General features: G+C 44.8%; 2 protein-coding genes across 3 annotated transcripts in view; one reads left to right on the plus strand and one right to left on the minus strand.

Moving 5' to 3' along the window:
- RSU1 (Ras suppressor protein 1) overlaps positions 1-24593 on the plus strand; it is a 159294-nt gene that overhangs the window by 101117 nt on the left and 33584 nt on the right. The window lies entirely within an intron of this gene.
- On the minus strand, positions 3859-5463 carry LOC141095680 (uncharacterized). Its single transcript, XM_073581882.1, has 2 exons — positions 5310-5463; positions 3859-5204 (listed from the first exon to the last, which is right to left on the minus strand). Exons 1-2 carry the CDS (start codon positions 5438-5440, stop codon positions 3902-3904), a joined length of 1434 nt encoding a protein of 477 aa, XP_073437983.1. The 5' UTR covers positions 5441-5463; the 3' UTR covers positions 3859-3901.

A 24593-nucleotide genomic window follows, 5' to 3' on the forward strand; every position in this document is an offset into this window, starting at 1 on the left:
TGGCTACATCTAGTAAGCCCTGTGGATGTCTGCCGTACAATAGTTCAAAGGGCGAGAACCCCATAGATGCCTGAGGTACCTCCCGCACTGCAAATAACAAATATGGCAATAACAGATCCCAGTCCTTCCCATCTTTGAAAACTGCCTTTTTTAACATGCTCTTCAGTGTCTTATTGAATCTTTCTACCAGACCATCTGTTTGGGGATGATAGGCCGAGGTACGCAACTGTTTAACATTTAACAACCGGCAGAGTTCCTTCATAATTTTTGACATAAAGGGGGTTCCCTGGTCTGTTAAAATCTCTTGCGGAATTCCCACCCGTGAAAACATACCCATGAGTTCCTTTGCTATAAGCTTAGCTGATGTGTGGCGCAGAGGAATGGCCTCAGGATATCGGGTAGCATAGTCTAGAACTACAAGAATGTGTTGGTGTCCCCTTGCCGACTAAGGCTAGTTTCACATTAGCGTTTTTTTGCGCAGCGCATCGTGCGCATAAAAAACGCAAAGAAAAACGCAAAACAAATGTGCGTTTTTTTTTCTTCATGCGCACGCTGATGCGTCAAAATAACGCAGTGTTACTTGCGTTTTACATGCGTTTTTGCATGCGGTTGCGTTTTTTATGCGCATGCGTTTTTAGGTGTGACATTTCACAATAGCAAAATCTTTGACCACCAATGGGTCACCAGTGGGCGTGTTTCATTGGAATGTTTTATAGACCCTGTACTGCTGAATTCATCAGATTTTGCTGCTGTTTCCGGTGTCAAGATGGACTTGCGTCTGGATAATTTCCGCTTCAAGCTGGATCTTGACATTGCGCTGTCTCAGGCGTATGTCTTTTGTTGCCAGCAAGAAAGGGAGAGGGAGAGACAGCAGAGACGGCAGCGGCGTAGGTTTTGGAGGCATCCAATCATCGAACTCCGGCCAAGCCGTGGAGCATATCACACGCTGTACAGCGAGCTACAGGAAAACCCGGAGAAATTTGCTGACTATACACGGATGTCCCAGGAAAGCTTCCTTGACTTGCTGGGTATGGTTGAAGGAAACATCCGGAGAAGGGACACTCAGCTCCGGCGTGCCATTCCTCCCGAAGAAAGGCTCCTTGTCACCTTACGGTATGTATGTTGTTATGTTTGCATAATTTTTTTGGCTTTTTATTTTTTTTTTTTTTGGTCCAAAAAATTAGGTTTTTTTTGGCTATTGATTTTTAACATTATTTTTGTGAAATTGCTTTTTTGCATAATGGTTTTTCTTCTGGCATGTACTAATCCCAAGCCTTTATAAAATGTTTTTTTGCTATGTTGTATTAAAAAAACATGCAAAATAGTTAGGCCATGTACTTTTTTATTTTCAGTGTTTTTAGTAATACCCAAGACAGAAATATAATTATTTTTTCTTTTTATGTTTGGCAGGTTCCTGGCAACTGGAGAGAGTCTTTCATCCCTGCATTTCCAGTACCGGCTGGGAATCTCAACTTTATCTGGGATTGTTGCCGACACCTGCAGGGCTCTGTGGGATGTTCTGTGTCCGGAGTTTCTGCCATTGCCCACTGCCGAAAAGTGGCTTCAAATATCGGAGAAATTCTGGGCAGTCTGCAATTTCCCGAACTGCCTAGGAGCGGTGGACGGGAAGCACATCCGCATCACAAAACCCGCAAGAAGTGGCTCCGAGTACTACAACTACAAGAAGTACTTTTCCACAGTCCTAATGGCCATTGCGGATGCAGACTGCCGGTTTGTGGCGGTGGACATAGGGGCATTCGGACGGGGCAACGATTCACAGACTTTTAAGAACTCTGATATGGGCTGGAGGTTGTACGGCAACCATTTCAATTTTCCACTGGCACGGCCTCTTCCCCAAACCCAAACTCCACCACTGCCATTTGTAGTGGTTGGGGATGAGGCATTTCAGATGTGCCCAAACCTGCTGAAGCCGTACTCCAGCCGTGACTTGGACCACCGCAAGAAAATTTTCAACTACAGGCTTACGAGGGCTCGCAGGACTGTAGAGTGCGCCTTTGGCATTCTAGTGTCCAGATGGCGAATTCTCAGCACCGCCATCAATCTCAAAATGGAAACAGTTGATGAGGTCGTGAAGGCATGCGTGGTTCTCCACAATTTTGTTATGGCAAAGGAGCGGCCGAACTTTGACATGGATGAGCCTGCTGCCAACCCTTTGCCAGATTTTACTCAGCACCCTCTTCGGTCCTCAGTCGAAGTTGCCCAAATGAGGGACCAATTTGCGGACTACTTTTTATCCGATGTTGGTCGTGTAGCATGGCAGGATCAAATGGTTTAATAGTTTTGTTGTTTGTTAAAAATAAAATACATGGTTTTTTATACCTGTACCCAGTGTACTGTGTCTTAATAAACTCCACTACTCATCTGCCCAGGTTAAATTGAAGAAAGGGAAACCACCATAAAAAAAAAATATATATATATATATATATATATATATATATATACACTCACTGGCCACTTTATTAGGTACACCATGCTAGTAACGGGTTGGACCCCCTTTTGCCTTCAGAACTGCCTCAATTCTTCGTGGCAGAGATTCAACAAGGTGCTGGAAGCATTCCTCAGAGATTTTGGACCATATTGACATGATGGCATCACACAGTTGGCGCAGATTTGTCGGCTGCACATCCCTGATGCGAATCTCCCGTTCCACCACATCCCAAAGATGCTCTATTGGATTGAGATCTGGTGACTGAGGAGGCCATTTGAGTACAGTGAACTCATTGTCATGTTCAAGAAACCAATCTGAGATGATTCGAGCTTTATGACATGGCGCATTATCCTGCTGAAAGTAGCCATCAGATGCCTGTTCTTAGCTGAGAGGAGTGGTACCCAGTGTGGTCTTCTGCTGCTGTAGCCCATCTGCCTCAAAGTTCGACGCACTGTGCGTTCAGAGATGCTCTTCTGCCTACCTTGGTTGTAACGGGTGGCAATTTGAGTCACTGTTGCCTTTCTATCAGCTCGAACCAGTATGCCCATTCTCCTCTGACCTCTGGCATCAACAAGGCATTTCCGGCCACAGAACTGCCGCTCACTGGATTTTTTTTCTTTTTCGGACCATTCTCTGTAAACCCTAGAGATGGTTGTGCGTGAAAATCCCAGTAGATCAGCAGTTTCTGAAATACTCAGACCAGCCCTTCTGGCACCAACAATCATGCCACGTTCAAAGGCACTCAAATCACCTTTCTTCCCCATACTGATGCTCGGTTTGAACTGCAGGAGATTGTCTGGACCATGTCTACATGCCTAAATGCACTGAGTTGCCGCCATGTGATTGGCTGATTAGAAATTAAGTCTTAACACACAGTTGGACAGGTGTACCTAATAAAGTGGCCAGTGAGTGTGTATATATATATATATATATATATATATATATATATATATATATATATATTTATTTATATATATATATATATATATATATACATACACTCACTGGCCACTTTATTAGGTACACCTGTCCAACTGTGTGTTAAGACTTAATTTCTAATATTTATATATATATATATATATATAAATATATATTATATATATATATTTATTTTTATATATATATATATATATATATATATATATATATATATATATTTTTTTTTTTTTTTGGTGGTTTCCCTTTCTTTACTTTCTACCGGATGGTCAGCCATCCAACTCTGAAAGGGATACTATATTTCATTTTTGTTTTATTTATATATATATATATATATATATATATATATATATAAAAAAAAAAAATAAATATAGTATCCCTTTCAGAGTTGGATGGCTGACCATCCGGTAGAAAGTAAAGAAAAACAAACCATAGTGTAGGGCGCAGTGTGTGCAGGCGGCGAAAGACACAATAACCAAACATTATTTTGAAAAAAAAATATAACATTTATTTAAATTATTTTTTAGTTGCTGGAAACTGGGGGGTGTGGAGGGATGAGGAACGGCTTTGGGTGGAGTAAGGGGTTCTAGGGGAAGGAGGAACCAAAGAAGTGGGGGAAGGGAGCTGAGGCAAGGAAAGTTGTGAAGTGGGAGGTGAGGGAGGAGGGAGGGTAAGAGTCCTCCTCTTTGTTTTTTTAGGACGGTGGCCCGTCGTCTTCCTGCTGTCCTCGCTTGAGCCTGAGGACTGGCTAGACCCCGGGGACCGCCTTGAGCCTCTGGACCGCCTTGAGCCTCTGGACTGCCTTGAGCCTCTGGAACGCCTGGAGGCTGGGGACTGGCTGGAGCTGGGGGACCGCCTGGCACTTGTTGACCGCCTGCCAGGATCTTGTTCCAGCTGTGGCATGCTGGAGGTGGTGGATGTCCTGGCAGGGGCTGTAAATATTGAATGCGGGTCCCCCAGCTGATGCTGCTCCGAGGTGGTGGTGGTGGTGGTGGCGGTCCATGCAGGCGTGGTGGCTGTGGCGGTCCATACCGGGGTGGTCCTCCCGCTGGTGGTGGTGGTTGCGGCGCTCAAGGCAGGGGTGGTGACGACGGGCCATCCAGTGGTGGTGGCGGCAGCAGTGGTGGGCCAGGCAGGAGCAGCGCTTGGCATGGTGTTGGCGGGTAAGTGTCCAGCTGCACTCGGACTTGGGGCGGTATATTGGTGTCCGGCGAGGCTTGGAAGTGTGGTGGCTGTGCAGTGATATGCAGCAGAAGTAGGTAATGCTGTAAAACGAGTCAGTGGTGGCACCGGTGGAAATGCCACCACTGACTGCTGCATAATCCTACTCTGCTGCATAGCCTGCATAAAAGCATTGTTGCAGGCCTGCATGACAGTCAACTGGAGGTCAGGGGTAAGGTGTTCCGCCGTGTCCCGAGCTATTTGGGTATAAAAATGATGCGCTGGTCTGGCGAGGTCGACTTCCAGGCGCTCAAGGCGACCCTCGATAGACTTGTAGCGTTGGTCCAAAAGGAGGAAACCACTCTCAAGTCTATCGGAGAGTGCCTTGAGGCTACTCTGAAAGACCGAGCTCAATTCAACGAACTCGGGCATGAGAGGCCTGTCCAAGGTCCTCTGCCGCTGCTGGCGGGAAGTGCCCGCAAAACCAGTGGCAGAGACCTGGGACAGGGGAACACCTGAGCGACCAGCTTCCTGGTCTCCAGATGACTGTGGTGCAGACCTGCAAGGTGCTTCCTCGCTGATGGATGGCTGGGACGGGTCCGGGGCAGCTTGATGAAGGACCGCTTCGGGACCAGGTTGCAGGGTGCTGCTCCAGGTGCTGTGAAAAGAAAAGAAAGAAATTACTACAATAAATTAACAATCGCCAACTCCTGTGGAATAGAAAAGCACAGAATAAAACACAATACAACTAGAAAATACTTACGTTCGGGAGGCAAGGACCGGTCTTAAAAATGCCAAGGCACGATGGTATCGGTACTTCGTGCCGGTCCTTGCCGCAGCACCACTGCGAACCTTATTCTCCTGACGGATATCCCTGTTGAAGCGGTCCTTCATCGAGCGCCAACGGGTTCTGACTTTGTTCACGGTGATGGAAAAAAAAAAAAAAAAGAAAAAAAGTAAGACTATGCACTGGAGGCTGTGATCATCCAACTGTGTGTGATGATAGAAACTCCATGGAGTTAATAGCATCACACACAGTTGGGTGATCCCGGCCAAGATCACTGCTGCATCACACTGCATTTAAATACTTACGAAAATCCTTGCGGACCCGGGGAGAGGCGTTGTCCCAGCCATCCATCAGCGATGCGGCCACCTCGTTCCAGAGCCGCCGGATCACCACGTTGTCCGAGTGCAGTTGGTGACGGGTGTCCCACAACGGGACTCGCTCCTGGACTAGACGGATGAGCTCGTCGTTGTCCAGGGCGAGGTCCTCCTCCCGCTGTGGAGCCTAGAAAAGAAAGACAAACATTAATCTTTGAAAGATTTTTAAAAAAAAAATATCGATAACTAGCTGAAGAGCCCGGCGCTGCCCGGGCATAGTAACTAACTGTGGTTAGTTATATAAATTTAAAATTATCCTCCATCCCATAGTCCCGTGCCCATATTCCATCATACATATCCTCCATCCCATAGTCCTGTGCCCATATACCCATCATACATATTCGCCATCCCATATGCCTGTGCCCATATACCCATCATACATATTCGCCATCCCATAGTCCCGTGCCCATATACCATCATACATATCCTCCATCCCATGCCCATATACCCATCATATATATCCTCCATCCCATAGTCCCGTGCCCATATTCCATCATACATATCCTCCATCCCATAGTCCTGTGCCCATATACCCATCATACATATTCGCCATCTCATATGCCTGTGCCCATATACACATGATACATGTTCGCCATCCCATAGTCCCGTGCCCATATACCATCATACATATCCTCCATCCCATGCCCATATACCCATCATATATATCCTCCATCCCATAGTCCCGTGCCCATATTCCATCATACATATCCTCCATCCCATAGTCCTGTGCCCATATACCCATCATACATATTCGCCATCTCATATGCCTGTGCCCATATACACATGATACATGTTCGCCATCCCATAGTCCCGTGCCCATATACCATCATACATATCCTCTATCCCGTGCCCATATACCCATCATATATATCCTCCATCCCATAGTCCCGTGCCCATATACCCAAACAAACAAACATACACACACACACACACATACACACTTTGAGCCCTAGATATTGATAAACAATCCATGAAAAAATTATTTGTTTTAAATGGAAATAAATGGAAAAAAAACAACAAACATCGAAAAAAACAACCATGAAAATTTTAAAAAAAAAAACTAAAAAATACCAAAAAAAAAAAAAAAAAAAAAAAAACCAGACTAGAAAATAAGTAAAAAAAAAAAAAAAAACAACAGTCCGTCTGTACTTACATCACGTCTACCCGCCCGCACTTGGCCTTGCTGCTCCTGCCGTTCCTCCGGTGGTGGTGGCGTGATGGAGGATGAGCTCTGAAAATTAAACCAAAAAAATTAATCACATGTGTTTATTTTTTCAAATCCATACGGAAGCATAGTACTCACTTCTTCTGCCTCTTGCCCTGTCCCGGGGACATATTCTTCACCAGATGAAGACATGCTGCAATAAAAAAAAAAAGAGACATAAGTACATAGAAATGTATTGAAATTTCAGCCAGACATTAGGTTTTTCATACTTACATTGGTGCAGCTTGTGCTGTGTGTCCACTAGTGAGCAATCCTTAAAGTATTGTGGAATCCCAGTGCCCACACCATTTTATCACCTTGGTTCATTTTTTTTTTTTACTGTCTAGACCAAATTTCAGTCATGTTTATGTAAAAAACGCATGCGCATAAAAACGCAAGACCATGCGCAAGTATTGCGCTCCCATAGGCTCCAATGTGGTGTTTTTGCGCATTCCGTGCGCATGCGTTGTTTTAACGAGACAGGGCGGAACCAAAAATGCAACATGTTGCGTCTGACGCGCCTGGCGCAAAAGACAAAAAAACGCATGCGCACGAAAGCGCAAATATGCGCAAGACCATGCGCACATCATGTAAAATATAGGTGCGCAGTGCGCATGCGCACTGGTGCGCCCGATGCGCTGCGCACAAAAGCGCTAATGTGAAACCAGCCTTATTGAGGCCCCACCAGGTCCATGGCCACTCTCTCGAAGGGTACCTCTATAATTGGCAAAGGCACCAAAGGGCTCCGAAAGTGAGGCTGGTGACTGGTTACCTGGCATACTGGACAGGAGCTACAGTACCGTTTAACTTCTTCATGAGCCCCTGGCCAGTAAAATCGCTGCAGAATTCGGTCGAGGGTCTTCTTTTGGCCCAAATGCCCCCCCAAGTACATGCGCATGTGCTAAATCCATTACCAGCCTTCGATATGTCTGAGGTACCAGTAACTCTTCTACCATTTCCCCACGTATTTTCTCCACTCGGTACAACAAATCCTGATTCAACTCAAAGCGTGGAAACACCGTATCTGCCCCAGGTTGTTGGGGTGCCCCATTGACAAACAGTACATTTTCTCTGGCCCTGGCTAAAGTGAGGTATCGGAGTTGCGCTGTACCAAAATTATCACCTGATACATTCAAGTCTGACAACTCGAGTCCCAGCGGCAAGTCTTCCACCTCTCCAGCCAATATTTCTATGGGAGAACTCTCCCCCTCCTCCACCGAAGGGAAGGTTATTCCTACCACCAGCACTTCTTCCTCCGGGCCACCAGGCTCATGCCCCCCTTCGGGAGAATGTAACCTGGTTGCCTCTGGTGCCGGCAGTTGCTCAGTGGACGGGACAACTGAAGGCCACAGCACAGAAAACAACAGAAAGTCTCTTCCAATTATCACTACATAATGTAAATTACTCACCACCCCCACCTCGTGGCACCGCCTCCCTGCTGGCGTGCTGATTACCACTAGTGCGGTGGGATAGTCTTTTAAGTCTCCATGCATACACAACACCCCAATTTTCCGACCCGTATACTCGCTGGTGTGTATCCAGCTGGCTCGTACCAGGGTTACAAGACTCCGAGTCCAATAGGGCCACAGCCGGGGTGCCCTCCACTTCCACCTGACACAAATGTTCCATATTGGGGCCTTTTGGGGTGCCCACTGCACACATTGGTTCGGCAAATTGGGACTGGCGGTACCCAAAATTGGTGTCCATGGGCTCAGTCAGGTGGGGGCAATCAGCTCTCATATGACCTGGTTCCTGGCACCGCCAGCAGATTATTGGGCTCCTTACTTCCCCAGATAAGTCCTGAGCAGCCTTCCTGGGCTCCGCTCGCTGAACCAGGGGCGGGGACTTAGGGAACCTTCCGGTTACCTTTCGAGGGGTCCCTCCCTGTAACTCTTTGGTAGCCCCATACCTTTCTATGAGGTCTATCATCTGCATGGCATTAGTAGGGGATGCCTGACCGACCCATGTCTGGAGGGAGTGGGGCAAAGCCCTCCAAAATTTATCAGTCACTATGCGGTCCAGCATGGCTGTGGGGGACAACACCTCAGGCTGCAACCACTTTTGTAATGGGTGCAACAGGTCGTAATACTGGGACCGGGCCGGCTTGGAGGGGGTAAACTCCCACTGGTGTACCCGCTGGGCCCGCACTAACACATTTACCCCCAAGACGAGCCAGTATCTCACCCTTGACGACCGTGTAGTCCACCCTTTGCTCGGTGGGTAGGTCCTGATATTCCTTCAAAGGTCCTGGGGTCAGAAACGGAGCGAGGACATCCGCCCAATGGTCTCGGGGTAGCTTCTCTCTCAGCGACTCCTTCGAACATCTCCAGGTATGCCTCCACATCGTCCGATTTCTCCATCTTGGGAATCGCTATACGAACCGCTTTCTGGACCTCATGGATTCCCTGGTCAGCTCCTTTGGTCTGCGCTGCCGTGATATGCTGTATCAACAGCTGATTGGTTTCCTGCTGCTGCATAGCCTGCTGTCGCATGGCCTCCTGTTGCTGCTGCATAGCCTGCTGCTGCTATTGCATGGCCTCTATGAGCGTTTGTACCGTGACCTCCATTTCTGGAAAGTTCCCCGCCTGGGTCTCTGCCACTCGTTTCACCCAGGACATAGGCTGGGGTGCCAATCAAAAATAAAAACAGCCTGGCCTCACTGCTTGTGCCCGCATTCAGTCCACCAATTGTAGGGATTCGCTCTGGTAGGCAATAGCTGGGCGGCAGTAACGAGGCAACACACAGGCATAAAGTCCAATTTCAGTGGTTTTAATGTCACTCAGTAACCAGCAGCTTAACAAAACATGAGGGAAATAAAACACATACTCCAGCTTGGAGAACCACTTGTCCCAGACTCACCTCTTGCACGGAACAGGCGTAACTAAGCGGCTGCCAGGTCCTGCGGCATCCGCCAGGTGCCATTCCCGGGGTTCTTCCGAGTCTTGCTGAAACAGTTCTGCAGCACGGAAATCCTATATACAAGTTGCAGGCTGCGTCCACACAAGTCCCTGTAGTTTCCAAAAACACACTCTGTGGCATTTACCAACCTCCATTACATAGGGCCTAACCCCTCCCACCAGTGAGGTAGACATCACATGGGCTGATCACGTGACCCTGACATCATCGCAGGTCCCGTCTTTAAGGAAAAACCCAGCCAAACATTAATCTGCTAGGAGAAACATATCTTCCATCCAGTAAAACACCCTTTACTGTACCACACAATGTTGCAGGGGCAAAACTGCTTCTGCTTGCGGCGTCATAGAGGGCGCGCTCTGCTTGCGGCGTCGTAGAAGGCGTGCTCTGCTTGCGGCGTCGTATAGGGCGCGCTCTGCTTGCGGCGCCGTATAGGGAGCGCTCTGCTTGCGGCATCGTAGAAGGCGTGCTCTGCTTGCGGCGTCGTAGAGGGCTCAGTTTGGACTATGCCACCTCGTCCCCCTCTTGCCATTGAGAAGCTGGGAGACAGAGGAGTGGTGCAATCCTGAACAGCTATTACGAGACATCCATTTTGCCTACCGCTGCTTACTCATATTTGGATAAAGTTGCATTTTTAAGTGGTTTTTTTTTTTCCGCAATTATTTTATTTTTTATCCAAATTTTTTTGTAATAATTTTACAAGGAGAGAAAAATAATCTAAAGACAAAAAAGTCATACGCAGCCAACTATAATTCTAGATAATGACGTGATTGTTGCCCTGATGCCTTGATACGATGTATGTGTGATGATATCGGCCGCAGGTTGGGACGAGGGCGCAATGAGCTGATGAATGAGTCCCCATTTATTGCCGTGTCTAAAGACTTGTAGAGCGGCAGTTCCAGATCTCGGCTTGTATCCTGACACCCGGTAAAGAAGATTGATGCCCTGGTACATTTTTTGTATTAATCTTGCTCTCCTATCTGTTCTAAAGAGACAATCTGTCTTTGTGGTCTCTGGTCGAGGGAGACGGGGGAAAAAAATAAAAAATATTCTGCTGGTGTCGTCTCATTGTCCAGAACGAGTCGTTATCCATCATTATTTCATGTCAATTTGATTGGAATTTCTGGGGAAGTAGATGAATTGGGGGAATCTGAATATTATTGAGAGAGTCATAAAAGAGAGCGGATTATGTGCTGAATGCTGACAAGTTCATCAGCGGCCGGACAATTCCTTAACGACTCTTGTCTCCTTGTCTGACCTCGCTGCAACATGATAAAAAAGTCAACATTTTTAATGTACCAAGATTTTTTATTTTTTTTTTTCCCCGGGAGGCGGTCAAGTATCAATCTAGATCTCCGATGAGATCGTTCCAAACAGGATGTGCATCTTCTTTCATATATTTATCAGCTAGACAAGGGAGACGGGGCCATTAAGATGATGTTAGTCCTATAAAGTGACGCATTTCAGGTTTAGTTTTCCTCTGTTATCAAAACTCACTTTGATACTGAATGTAACGGAAATTCTCTTGTCTGTATGTAGCAGAACGAAAACTTTAAAGGAAAGTTCCATTTTGGAAACCATTTTTTTTTACTCTTTTGATTCATCTAGCATAGAGACTTAAAAGATTATTCTCAAGATTGCTTGATTGTTTTAGAAACCCCCCCCTCCATGGAAATTCATATAGAAAGCTACGCACGGCCAGCACTTCATTCATAGACACGGTGAGTTCTGATAACAGGTGCTGGTTGCAGAGGTGGACCGGGGTTGCAGAGGTGGACCTGCATCTAAATGATATTTGTGGCTTATTTTGTGGGATTGCCATACATGGCTAAGATGGGAGGCCCACTATGAGCAACTTTACTAAAAGTCATAATTCAATTTTTTTTATTGTTTTGTGTCTTAAGTCCTTACAGAAACTCATGTGTCACCATAGTTTCAGACTACAAACAAAGCCTGTGGTGTAGTCTGACTCTGCAGGTATACTCCGTGTCATATGTCCTTTATTTCTAGCTATCGTACATTTGGTAAGTACACCAATCGATGTCTACAACCATCATGGAGTTACGTAGGAACCTTGGACCCAAGGCAGATATTGTAAAGTTGCTTCATTTAGTGATCCGCATCAAAAAGCATATTTTGCTTTGGAGGACCCAACACGTTAATGCAATACTGGGGCAGACCATTGAGTAAACAATTGTGTAAGTCTTCATTTCTCCTGCGGTGGCGCTGCAGTAGAATTGAACAGTTGCAGCTAGATACTCCACCCTTTGATTGTTGATTGGACACTTGCAGCTATCACATCCTTCTTCACAACAATGGTTTGTATGGACAACTCTTGCGGCCCCATGCGCATTAGTCTTACTTTGGCCAGATAACTTTTCAATTTCTGGTGATTCCGACAACAGTGGCTCCACCAATCCCAAGAACTGGGGGCTGACTGGCAGGAGCCGAGGGCAATCGTGTGCACTTCCAGTCCACTTTTTTTTTTAACGGGAGCGTTAGAGATTGCCTAGCACAGCACTTGGCTGATCTCCGGAGCTTCTATTAGAGCGAATGCAGAGGAAGAGCGCATGGTCGACTCTCCATTCGCACAAGGCTCTTCAGATTTCTAGTTCTCGGGATCGGTGAGGACCACGGAGGTTGGAAATTTATCACCTATCCCATAGGTTGGCTATAACTTTTATACTTAAGAACACCCCTTTAATTTATATATGAGAGTTACCGGCTGAGCAATCACTTGGTTGATCGTTCAGCTTACAGTTATATCTCCCCACTCCTCCTTACACAGAAGCATTCGAATCTGTGTTCTATATGAGAGAATCGCTAGCAAACTCCTCTGGCGGTGGCTTATCTCTCCGAGAACAAAAGGATTGGCAATTCCAAATCCGACATGCTGGCTCCTTATCTCTCCAATATGATCTGTCAAGGGAGAATCTGAGACACCCCCCCCCCCCCCCCCCCGCATACAATTAGACTTGATGGCTGAGCCTGCTGATATCAGCATGTCCAACCAATGTTAGTCTCATGGGGGCATTAAAAGTTGTCCACTTCATATAATCCATTTTTGTTAGGAAGGATTTGATGACGACCAGCATCCCCATTAATCAACTGCAATCAGCAGGAGGATCTCACGGCAATTGTTCAATTCCACTGCAGCGCCACCACAAGAGAAATGAAGCATTACACAATGTTCGAATCAATAGGACTGTCCTGGGTCTTCCAGACTAAGTTATGCTCTTTGACGTAGATCACAGAATAAAGCAACTTTCCAAATAATCTGATTAAAAAAAAATCTTGGGTCTAAGGTTTTTAAGTAACTTTGGACAGGAAATAACTTTCAAACTCGAACACTGCTTTAATGATGTTCCCAACAATAATATCTTATCACCTGTACACAGGATAGATGAAGTGTCTGATTGCTGGGGTGCCGGAGTCCTATTTGTATGGGACCATTGTCACGTATGTGTTCCACCGATTCCCAGCCCAGTGATCAGGAACTTAGGATCGTAGGACAACCTCTTTATTTGCCAGAATTTGTGGGTCGTTGATGTCACAGATTCCCATTAGTCACGGATCCCAATTGCCATCACATTTTTCTTCCATCCATAACAGGGCTCGGCTTTCCTGTATTCCTACGATTTCTCAGTATCTTCGTACTTCTCCACAGACCATATCTAGCTCATTAGGGATTCTGCACCTTGTATGCCTCAAGAAACAGATGACATTCTCAAATCTGCACCTGTCAAAAACCTCAAGATAGCTTTTATTAAACAATAATCTTCCTTTCTCATTCCGCATATTCAGCATTTAAGGAACATACTCGTGTCTCGTGGCTCCTTCTTTCACCTGTGGAAATTGCCAACTGCTCTGTTCAGGCAATAACATATTGGCAATTCGTCCCCAGGGGGTCTCGCTACATATTTACTCATTGTTCCATGTGGACCCAAGCCAACACGTGTACATGGGAATACATAATCAATGTATCCTCAACTCCACTAGTCAGCAGGCCTGAAAGTCAGACTATGGTGTGCTGGAGGAATTAGTTAATTGTGCAGGAGCAAGGAAATTAGTTTATTTTTTCCAGCTGCTTAGCTGTTTTTCAGCTTCAGAGTTGTCGCACTTTCAAGATATAAGTTCTTATATAATGCACGAATTATATAGCTCAATGGGAGTTATTTTATTATACATTCCCTATTATGGCATTAGGAAATACTAAAGGTGGGGGAAATGAGAGCGTGAAAAGCCATATGGTGCCCTTACACAGCAATACTACTGACAAAAAGGCTTGCAGTCTTCAGCTGTATCCATGTAACTTGACATACAATGGGTAAAATCAATCAGGAAATGGGGAACTACGCCACAAAATCCACTGAAGACGCAACTTTTACTTTGTATGCATACCCCGTTGAATCGTATTATGGCCATGTGCATGAGTCCTTAATTTGTACATACCGTACATTACATTACATTACTCATTTTAAGCTACACCCTGTATTATACCCCAGAGCTGCACTCACTATTCTGCTGGTGCAGTCACTGTGTACATACAGTTGTGCTCAAAAGTTTACATACCCTGGCAGAATTTTTGCGTTCTTGGCCTTTTTTCAGAGATTATGAAAATAACGCCAAACCTTTTTCTCCATTCATTGTTAGTGGTTAGGTGAAGCCATTTATTGTTAAACTACTGTTTTTCTCTTTTTAAATCCTAATGACAACCCAAAACATCCAAATGACCCTGATCAAAAGTTTACATACCCCACTTCTTAATACCGTGTATTGCCCCCTCTAACATCAAGTCTTTTGTGGTAGTTGTAGATGAAGTTCTTTATTTTCTCAGATGGTAAAGCTGTCCACTCTTCTTGGCAAAAAGCCTCCAATTCCTGTAAATTCCTGGGCTGTCTAGCATGAACTGCGCGCTTGAGATCTCCCCAGAGTGGCTCCTTGATATTGAGGTCAGGAGACTGAGATGGCCACTCCAGAACATTCACTTTGTTCTGCTGTAGCCAATGACAGGTCGAGTTGGCCTTGTGTTTTGGATTGTTGTCATGTTAGAACGTCCAAGTACGTCCCATGCGCAGCTTCTGGGCTATTTGCAAATTTGCCTCCTGTATTTGCTGATAACATGCTGCATTCATCTTTCCTTCAACTTTGACCAAGTTTCTTGTGCCTTTTGTAGCTCACACATCCCCAAAACATCAGTGATCCACCTTCGTGGTTACAGTAGGAATGGCGTTCCTTTCATCATAGGCCTTGTTGACCTCTCTCCAAATGTAACGTTTATGGTTTTGGCCAAAAAGTTATATTTTGGTCTCATCACTCCAAATTACCTTGTTCCAGTAGTTTTGAGGCTTGTCTCTGTGCTGTTTTGCGGATTGTAGGCCAGATACTTTGTGGCATTTGAGCAGTAATGGCTTTCTTTTGGCGACTCGACCATGCAGCCGTTTTTCTTCAAGTGCATCTTGAAACAGCCACACCGCTAGTTTTCAGAGAGTCCAGTATTTCAGCTGATGTTATTTGTGGGTTTTTCTTTGCATCCCGAACAATTTTCCTGGCAGTTGTGGACGAATTTTTTGTTGGTCTACCTGACCGTGGTTTTGCTTTTACAGAGCCCCTGACTTTCCATTTGTTAATCACAGTTTGAACACTGCTGACTGGCATTATCAATTCCTTGAATATCTTTTTGTATCCCTTTCCTGTTTTATACAGTTCAACTACCTTTTCCCATAGATCCGTTGATATTTTTTTGCTCTCCCCATGACTCACAATCCATAAATGCCAGTGGCTGGATGAAAGATGCAAGAGTCTGTTTGGATCCCAGAAACTCACTCACCTTTTATGCACACACTGATTACAAGCAAACAGGTCACAGGTGAGGATGTTACCTTTAGTAGCCATTCAAACCCACTTGTGTCAACTTCTATGCATGTTATCAGGCCAAAATCACCAGGGTATCTGAACTGTTGATCAGGGTCATTTGGATGTTTTGGGTTGTCATTATGATTTAAAAAGAGAAAACACAGTAGTTTGACAATAAATGGCTTCACCCAACCACTAACCATGAGTGGAGAAAAAGTTTTGGTGTCATCATTCATATTCTCTGAAAAAGGCCAAGAAAACAAAAATTCTACCGGGGTATGTAAACTTTTGAGCACAACTGTACATTACATTAATGATCCTGCACTGATCTCAAGTTACATCCTGTATTATACTCCAGAGCTGCACTCGCTATTCTGCTGGTGCAGTCACTGTGTACATACATTACATTACTGATCCTGAGTTACATCCTGTATTATACTCCAGAGCTGCACTCACTATTCTGCTGGTGGTGTCACTCTGTACATACTTTAATTATCCTGTTCTGACCTTAGTTTCACTCTCCATTATACTTAAGGATTGAATTTTTTAGGCTTCAGAGCTAAAATCTCAGCGTTTCTTATTGGTAGTGTCTGTACAGCACTATTTCTGATATTAGAGAGGCGGAGGAGATCACATTTGTTTAAAATTACAAACCTGATTTCTAGACCTTTTTTTCAAAGTACGGTAAATAAAATATGTACAGATCTTGGAGAGAATTAACAACCCATCTAATGATTGATTTTTTTTTTTTTGTTGTTTTATAACTCTTCTTCCAGCACTTATACATTTGCCACATTTATTTGTTATGATAATTCCAAACGTAAATTAAAAGAAATAAATGGAAACAAGATAAAAATGACCAAACCAAGCCTTTTCCTCTTTGTTTTATGGCATATCTAATCCACTTCTGGCTGTAATTTACTCTGATTCATGAATTCTTGACAGTTTCGATGCTCTGGAATTATTCATCAAAGTAGTTGGCACCCGAGCAATTTTATAGGAGTTACCAGTCATCAAAAATGTATTAGCCAATAAATCGGCGAAACAGCCGGCTTTTTAATAGGCTGCACCATGTGGTATGTAAGAACGCTTTATGCATTGGATCCCGAATGTTTTCTTTATTCTTTGAAGCAATATGTGGCATAAACTTGAAGAGACTGTATTATATTTTGGTTCCACTCAATCACAGTAGTAATGACAGTTATCCAATTAGCAACTCGAGGGCATTAACTGGCGTATTGATTAGAACGGAGCATTCAATACCTCCGAGATAATCCAAGAAGTCAGTAAGTTTTATTAACAAGATGGGATGTGTCACGCCTCTTCTTTTAACCCTCTTCTGCACCACCCCTGTGGAGCGATCACCAATCAACCTCCAGCACAGGGTATATCAGGCGGCTCCTCCCTCATGGAGGCGCCTGATTATCGTGTGCCTTCCGTACGGTACTCTGGCCCTGTCTGGTCGCTCCTGACTCCTGTCGCTCCTGACTCCTGTCGCTCCTGACTCCTGTCGCTCCTGACTCCTGTCGCTCCTGACTCCGGTCGCTCCTGACTCCGGTCGCTCCTGACTCCGGTCGCTCCTGACTCTCTGCCTTGTCTGTCTCACCCGCTCCTGAGCCACCCCTCTTGGTATCAGCTGTCACGATATTCGACTCCTTCGGGCCTGCTCCTATCGGTCCCTGTATGGGGGTCTGCACCACCTGGCCAGCTCGCCCCAGGGATCCCGGTACCGTGACCCAGAGGGTCCACTCTTGCTACTCATAACAGGATGCTTGGAACTCTATAAATATGATACATTAGTGTAACATATAAAGAGAAATGAAATGGAAATACATGTTTATTATTTCAAGGTGATTTTTATTAAAATGGTATTTGCAAGTTATCTCTTGAGCAGCTCAAAACTCTACAGTCTCCTTACTTCATGGTTTCTGGCAATGCAGGTTCTCATTCAGTAGAATTATGAAGCTCAACACAAGTTCTTCTATAACACGTGTATATATCAGTGGTTTGGTCTGTTATAGAGAGAGCTGCTGTGTAGAAATCTGTGGCTGGAGAAAGATGGCTGGGATGTTGGGTGTTAACACCTCTCCTGGAATTGAACTGTTGCACACTCTTGGCCAAGCTCCATGAAAACGAGCTGTACACTATGTAAAATAAAAGCTGTCATTCCATGAGAATGACAGCAGATAGAAAAAGCAAGTCAATTGCAAACTTGCTTATTTTCATGCTGTCTAATGAAATCAATTTAACCCTTTCATGACCTTGGACGTATAGACACATCATGGCGTACAGGGGCTATGCGCATTCGATCACTGACGGGTGGTCAGCTGATATGACAGCTGACACTCGGCACTCACTGCCAGGCAGTTGATCCCACTAAATGCTGTGATCGCAGTATTTAGAAGGCAGAGGAAGGGAGTCCACTCTGCTTTCTGATCGGCGACCCTGTGATGTCATCGCCCAATCGTTGCCATGGTGACCAGTTGTCGTCATAACGACATCCGGGTCACCAGATCTAGCAAGCTTGATACACCGTGCTCTGAGCTCGTCAGTGCAGTGCTGACAATTTTTATAAAGCATGGCAAAGCTCGTGCATTGCAATGCTTTCTAAGGCTAGGTTCACATTAACGTTCGGGGGCTTTGCAGAGGGCTGCATACTTCCTCCGTTAAGCCCCGCCTACTTCCACATACTTCTGCATGCGTCCTGTGTACCTATCTTTAACATCGGGTACGCAGGACATGCGGATGCGTTGTTTTGACGCACCCATCGTCTGCGCAAAACGACACTTGTTGCGTTCCCGTGCGGTCGTCGGGCGCGTCAAAACAACGCATCCGCATACATCCACATGTCCTGCGTACCCAATGTTAAAGATAGGTACGCAGGACGCATTCAGAAGTAGGTGGGGCTTAATGGAGGAAGTATGCGGCCCTCCGCAAAGCCCCCGAACGCTATTGTGAACCTAGCCTAAGCGATTAGAAGCCATCAGAGTAAAAAAAAAAAAAAAATTAAAAGTCCCATACAGGAACTTAGTACAAAAAATTTGAAAAAAATCACAAAATTATAGTAAAAAAATATGTACCGTGTTTATATTGTAGATGATTATTTTTATGGGGAAAAAAATACACATATTTGGCACTGATGGGTCCAGAACTTCCCGACTTATCAAACTGTCCCTCTAGTTAACCCCTTCAGTGAGCTCCGTAAAAACAAAAAGGCAAAAAACTATGCTTTATCAACATACAGCCGAACAAAAAGTGGAATAAAACCCAATCAAAATGACAAATGTAAATAAAAATGGTGTTGCTGAATGTCTGTTTCGCCCCCAAAAAGACGCCATACAGCTCTCAGTGGAAAAATAAAAAAGTTATAGCTCTCAGAATAAAGCGATGAAAAAATAATTATTTTTGTCTATAAAATAGTTTCTGTAAAAGCGCAAAAAATCACAAAAATTATATAAGTGTAGTGATGTAATTTTACTGACCCAAAGAATAAAGATGCCGTAACAATTTTACCACATGCAGAACTGCATAAAAAAAAAATTCTGAATTGCTGGTTTTTGTTCATTCTGCCTCCCAAAAATCAGAATGGAAAGCGGTCAAAAAATGTTATGAGCCCAAAAATGGTACCAATAAAAATGTCAACTTGTCCCGCAAAAAACAAACCGTCACATGATTCTGTGGGTCAAAATATGGAAAAATTATAGCTGTCAAACTTTTTTACTGTGTGACGGCAGCCAAGCAGAAGAAAAACAATTAAATCTGTAGTCTCACCCACCCGAAGAATAAAGTAATCTAATCACTTATACCGCACGAGAACAGCATAAAAAATAAATAGAACCAATTCTTCACCTTCTGGTTTTTGTTTTTTTTTCATTCTGCCTCCCAAAGATCGCAGTAAGGCCGACATCATACTACCGTGTGTGATGCGAGAAACTTGCACGAGTCTCTGGCATCAACACCCGGCGCTACTGCCGGCACTCAGGACCGTAGCTGATGCCAGAGACTCGTGCGAGTTTCTCGCATCACACAAGGTAATGGGATCCCGGCCTAAGGCTCGGCAGAACATTTATCCTGCACTTTGCACTGAGTGCTTACATCGTGGTTTCCGTGTAAATCTCTGAAATATGTGATTCAGATGTAACTCCCAACGGAAGATTCCCTATAATGAGGCAGATGGAGGCACTGTGGATGTTGATTCGGCGGTGTCTGTCATTTCAGGCGTGCATAAAAGTGCTGTCTGCCACAGTTCTATACACTTCTAAAAAGAAGGACAAAGGCCAGAGTCCAGAGCACCTCTGCGGCTGCTGCCTCATTACAGTAAATGGATCCCTCGGGGGTTTCATCACTCGGAGATTTTGGGTAGAAACCCCAAAGTGCTCAGCGTAGAGCACAGGATAAATGTGATCCTAAATGTTGTTTAAAGTTTTCCCAACAAAAGCTTCAAATTAATCCAGAAAAAAGCGAGTTCTCACTCAGGTCCATCATCTGTTAATGGAAATATAGGGGGCTTTCATGTTACTGGTAGTACAAAGGCTCTGGAAAAGCGCTATGGCTCCTTACCCCCCAAAACAAGTTCAGTAAATTTTGTGCTCCCAAATCCAAATGCTCCCCACCTTTCTGAGCACCACAGCGTGCCTAAACTACATTTAGCATCAACATGTTTGGCATTCCTGTAGTGATGAGGGCCCGCCTAATTTACGGGTGCATGTCTACAGAAGAATGAGCTGGGCATAACGAATTGGTCACTATAAGGCACTGGTCACTACAGCGTACTGGTCACTACAACGGCAGTTTGCAATTTTTACGCAAACATGCACTACTGCTTATTTCTGGAATGCACCCATGGAGTCAAAATCATCACTACACTTGTAGATAAATTCCTAAAGGGGTATAATGTTCAAAATGGGGTTACTTGAGGGGGGGGGGATTCTGCTCTGCTAGTACTTAGGGGCTCTGTATGTGGAGTCCACAAACTATTCTAGGAAAATCTGCACTCCAGGAGGCAAATTCAGAGTCTAGTCATGTGGCTAAGTAGTATTGTACAGCCACGTATGGGGTATCTCTACATTCAGCAGAAATTGTGGGACAAATTTGTATGCCATTTTTACCACTTTCCCAGTGTGAAAATGTAAAATCTGGGGCTACAATAAAATTTTGGTGGTAAAAATGTAATTCTTTTTTCTTCAGTGCCCAATGGTATAAAATTCTGTGACACCTGTCACCTGTGGCGTCAATATGATCGCTGCACCCATAAATGAATTCATTGAGAGGCGGTGTTTGCAACATGGGGTCAATTATGGGGATTCTGCTATTCTGGCACCTCGGGGGCTGTTCTAGTGGATCATGACACCAGCAAACCATAACAGTAAGCTGCACTATAATATGGCACTTTTTCCCTTCTGAGCTTTGCACTGTGCCAGAAAAGTATTTTTCGATTACATGTAGAGTATTAGCAATAAATAAACTGAGGTCCATTTTTTTTCTATTAGCCCTTATAAAATTAAAAACTTTGGGCTGAAACAACATTTTAGTGGTAAAAATGTAATTTATTCTTTCTTCCCTGCCCCATGGAATAAAATTCTGTGAAGCTCATGTGGTGTCAGTATGATCACTGCACTCATAGATTAATTCATTGGGTGGTGTAGTTTTTAAAATGAAGTAATTTATGAGGGGTTTCTCCTGTTTTGGCACCTCAGGGGCTCTGCCAATGTGACATGGCAACCTCAAACCATTCCAGCAAAATCTGAACTCCAATATATCGCTTCTTCTCTTCTAATATTCGTACTGTGCCTCAAAAGTAGTTTTCGACCGCATATCGTTGTACTTAGGAGAAATTGTTAAAATTTGAGGGTCCATTTTCTTCTGCTATCCTTTTCAAAATGAGAAAATTTGGGGCTAAAACAACATTTTTGTGGAAAAATGTATATATTTTTTTTCAAGGTGCTCACCACACAGCTAGATAAATTCCTTAAGATGTCTAGTTTTCAAAATGGGGTAACTTGTGCAATGTTTCCATCATAGTCTCTCCAAACGCGACGTGTCGTCCGCTAATGATTTCAGCAAATTTTGCATTCAAAAAGTCAAATTGCGCTCCTTCCCTTCCGAGATCTGCCGTGCTCCCAAACAGTAGTTTTCCTCCACTTATGGGGAGAAATTACACATCAAATTGTACAGTGCATTTCATCCTGATAACATTGTGAAAATTAAAAAAAAAAAAGGGTCTAAAGTAACATTATTGTGAAAAAACATTAAATGTTCATTTTTTTTTCCTTCCACATTCCATTAATTCCTGTGAAGCACCTGAAGGATTAATAAACTTCTTGAATGTGGTTTTGAATACCTTGAGGGGTGCAGTTTTTAGATTGTCACTTTTGGGTATTTTCTGTCGTATAGGCCCTCAGTCACTTCAAACGTGATGCACTCACGTGTACTCACTCCCCATAGTACTTCATATAGTATAATGCACTTCCCTTATTTCTCCATGTAGTATAATGCACCCCCCTAGTCCTCCATATTGTCTAATATACCCCATAGGCGTCTAGCAGCCCTATAGCCCTCCATACAGTATTACGACTACTACAATGTACTCACTGTTTTAAAAAAAAAAAAAAACTACTCGCACTCTTCCTCTTTTCCCCGTTGCTCCAGTGTCTTCGGTGAGCATTCTGAAACCTCTCGCAACTCGGCACAGCGCCAAGGAAGAGTGATGGGGGAGGAAGCGTCAGCTCATAGCTCCATTTTCATCATCATTTCAACTGTATCGGCATCCAGGATGTTGATGCAGGTGAATGTCGGGAGGGGGTGGTGCCTTCATGGACCCTATAGTGGCGCCGTGGCTTGCCGACATTGCCGGTACGCCACTGCCCTGTGAAGACCCTTGCAATGACTGTGCATTAATTGACGGAGATCCGACATGTATTTTTCAGAGAGCAGAGTGTCTTCAAAAAGCTGTCTCTCCTGTATATATGTGTGTGATTTTGAATATACGCTACTTTGTGATTTCCCCTTTCATTGGTAACATTTAAAGCTGTAGTCCCATGTCAGACACTAATGGCATCTTTATATGATATGTAATAAATATCTGACAACACTGGCTATTTCCAGAACTCTTTCAGTGCATGAAGAGAACCGCATGTGTGCCACCTCTCGTAAGAGCAGCACAAGACGTGTTTCTTGTTCTATAAATTTCTGGGTCCCAGAAGTGATCCCTGCATCTATTAGACATTTTATGGCTTATCCAGTGGCTAAATGGGTCACCCTCCCAGGGCCGTGGGGTACTCGGTACCGCGCCGGTGTCAGGGGAATGTGTCACAGCAGCAGTCACCCGGTCCGTGGCCCTGGGCGCCCAAGTAATGGCGGAATTGGATGTAGTTTAAGTGGAATGGAATAGTTCGTGACGCCACCTGTGGTGCTCGGCAAGGGAGGTGTTAAGCCGACGCTGCATGCAGATCCGCTGGGTCTGATGGTAGGGTGCAGCAAGGGTGTAAAAGCTCCCCACAGGTGAAGCTATAGTCCCAGGGCAGCGTTGAGGTGGATGGCACGGTGGTGAAGCAGACAAGATACAGCAGGGTGCAATTTCTGTACCATTACTTGATAACTGCAGTCCAGGGTCCTGATTACAGATGGTATTGGAGCAGGCTAGCCTGGACGCAATTCAGGGATTCTCTCTCAGCAGACGGGCTGTGCAGTCTCCTTCCTAGCGCTTGTTTGAATGAAGTACTCCAGTACTAAGTTACTCTGAAGTTCCTCCTGTCAGATGTTCCCAAGAACCTTACTTGCACGGCAGACAGCTGTAGCCTCTCTCGGGGACTCCCTTCTCCGGAGTCCTGGCTCTCTATCCAAGCTGCTGTTGTGCCTCAAGTCTTAGATGGGAGTAGGGCATTTACAGTCTCCTACTCCTCTGGTATCTGCTGTAGGACCGTTGGTATTCGTACAGCCGTAGAGACCAGGCTCCAGTTCTTGCTCTCTCGCTGCGAGGGAGCTCTCCTTTCCTAGCTCAACCTCCAGCAGCTCTCTACACGTCTGCACACTTCACCCTCCGCAGACTAACTGACTACTCCTTCCTCTTGGCCCTCAGAGAGCACCCCTCCCCTTAATCCTGGTTCAGAGTTCCCCCTGCTGGCCTGGAGTGTAACTGTGTTGCATGTATGGATTGACTGCGAGAGAGACCCATCATTGCCTCCAAGCCTGGCATTACCCTCCCCTGGAGGAAGGCAAAGCCACTGTGGCGACCATACTCCTGGGGGCGCCACATAAATGTGTGAGATCGGAGCACCCCTTTAAGGGAGGAATTTCCCACCCTGAGAAGATCGGGGCAAGTGTGATCAGAGTATGTGAACATAATGTGGTCCGATTCACTCTGATGAGAAGATGGAGAAAAACATTTCTCCACCTTCTCTATTGTATCAGTCCATGGAAATATCACTCCACTCAAATGTTTTTTGTGGACTCATTGACTTGCCTGGCCGAGTGCGATCTGAATATGAGCTCAAACTTGGGCATGCAGCAATTTTTATTTTTTCTTTCCTCGGACTGGCTCTGTCTGAGAAAAAAGTCGGACGTATCCACGGCCCCGTAGAATAGCATTGGTCTGAGCCCGATATGATTTTTTTTGTCTTGTCTGCAGGAACCCTAATGATGAGGGCTACATAACTCCTATCTTTTCGCCCTCCTTGTAAGGTCTTCCTAGCCCCAGTTGTTAAACTTCTAGAAAAACAATACAAATGGTTAATTTAGGCGCTACGTCAATGTGTTGCCGTATAATAAAAGGGGCTCCTTCTCCACATTAACACTCTCTTAAGTAGCAAACATTTGATGCTGAGCCTTATTTTCCCGAAAAATAAACTCGACTTCTCTTTGAAAAGCGCCAACGGCTTCTTTTATGTCACTTATGTTAGGTGATAAAAAAAAACA

The sequence above is a fragment of the Dendrobates tinctorius genome, unplaced genomic scaffold (assembly GCF_039654945.1).
Source record: "Dendrobates tinctorius isolate UK_male_01 unplaced genomic scaffold, ASM3965494v1 ptg000070l, whole genome shotgun sequence".
Classification (NCBI taxonomy): domain Eukaryota; kingdom Metazoa; phylum Chordata; class Amphibia; order Anura; family Dendrobatidae; genus Dendrobates; species Dendrobates tinctorius.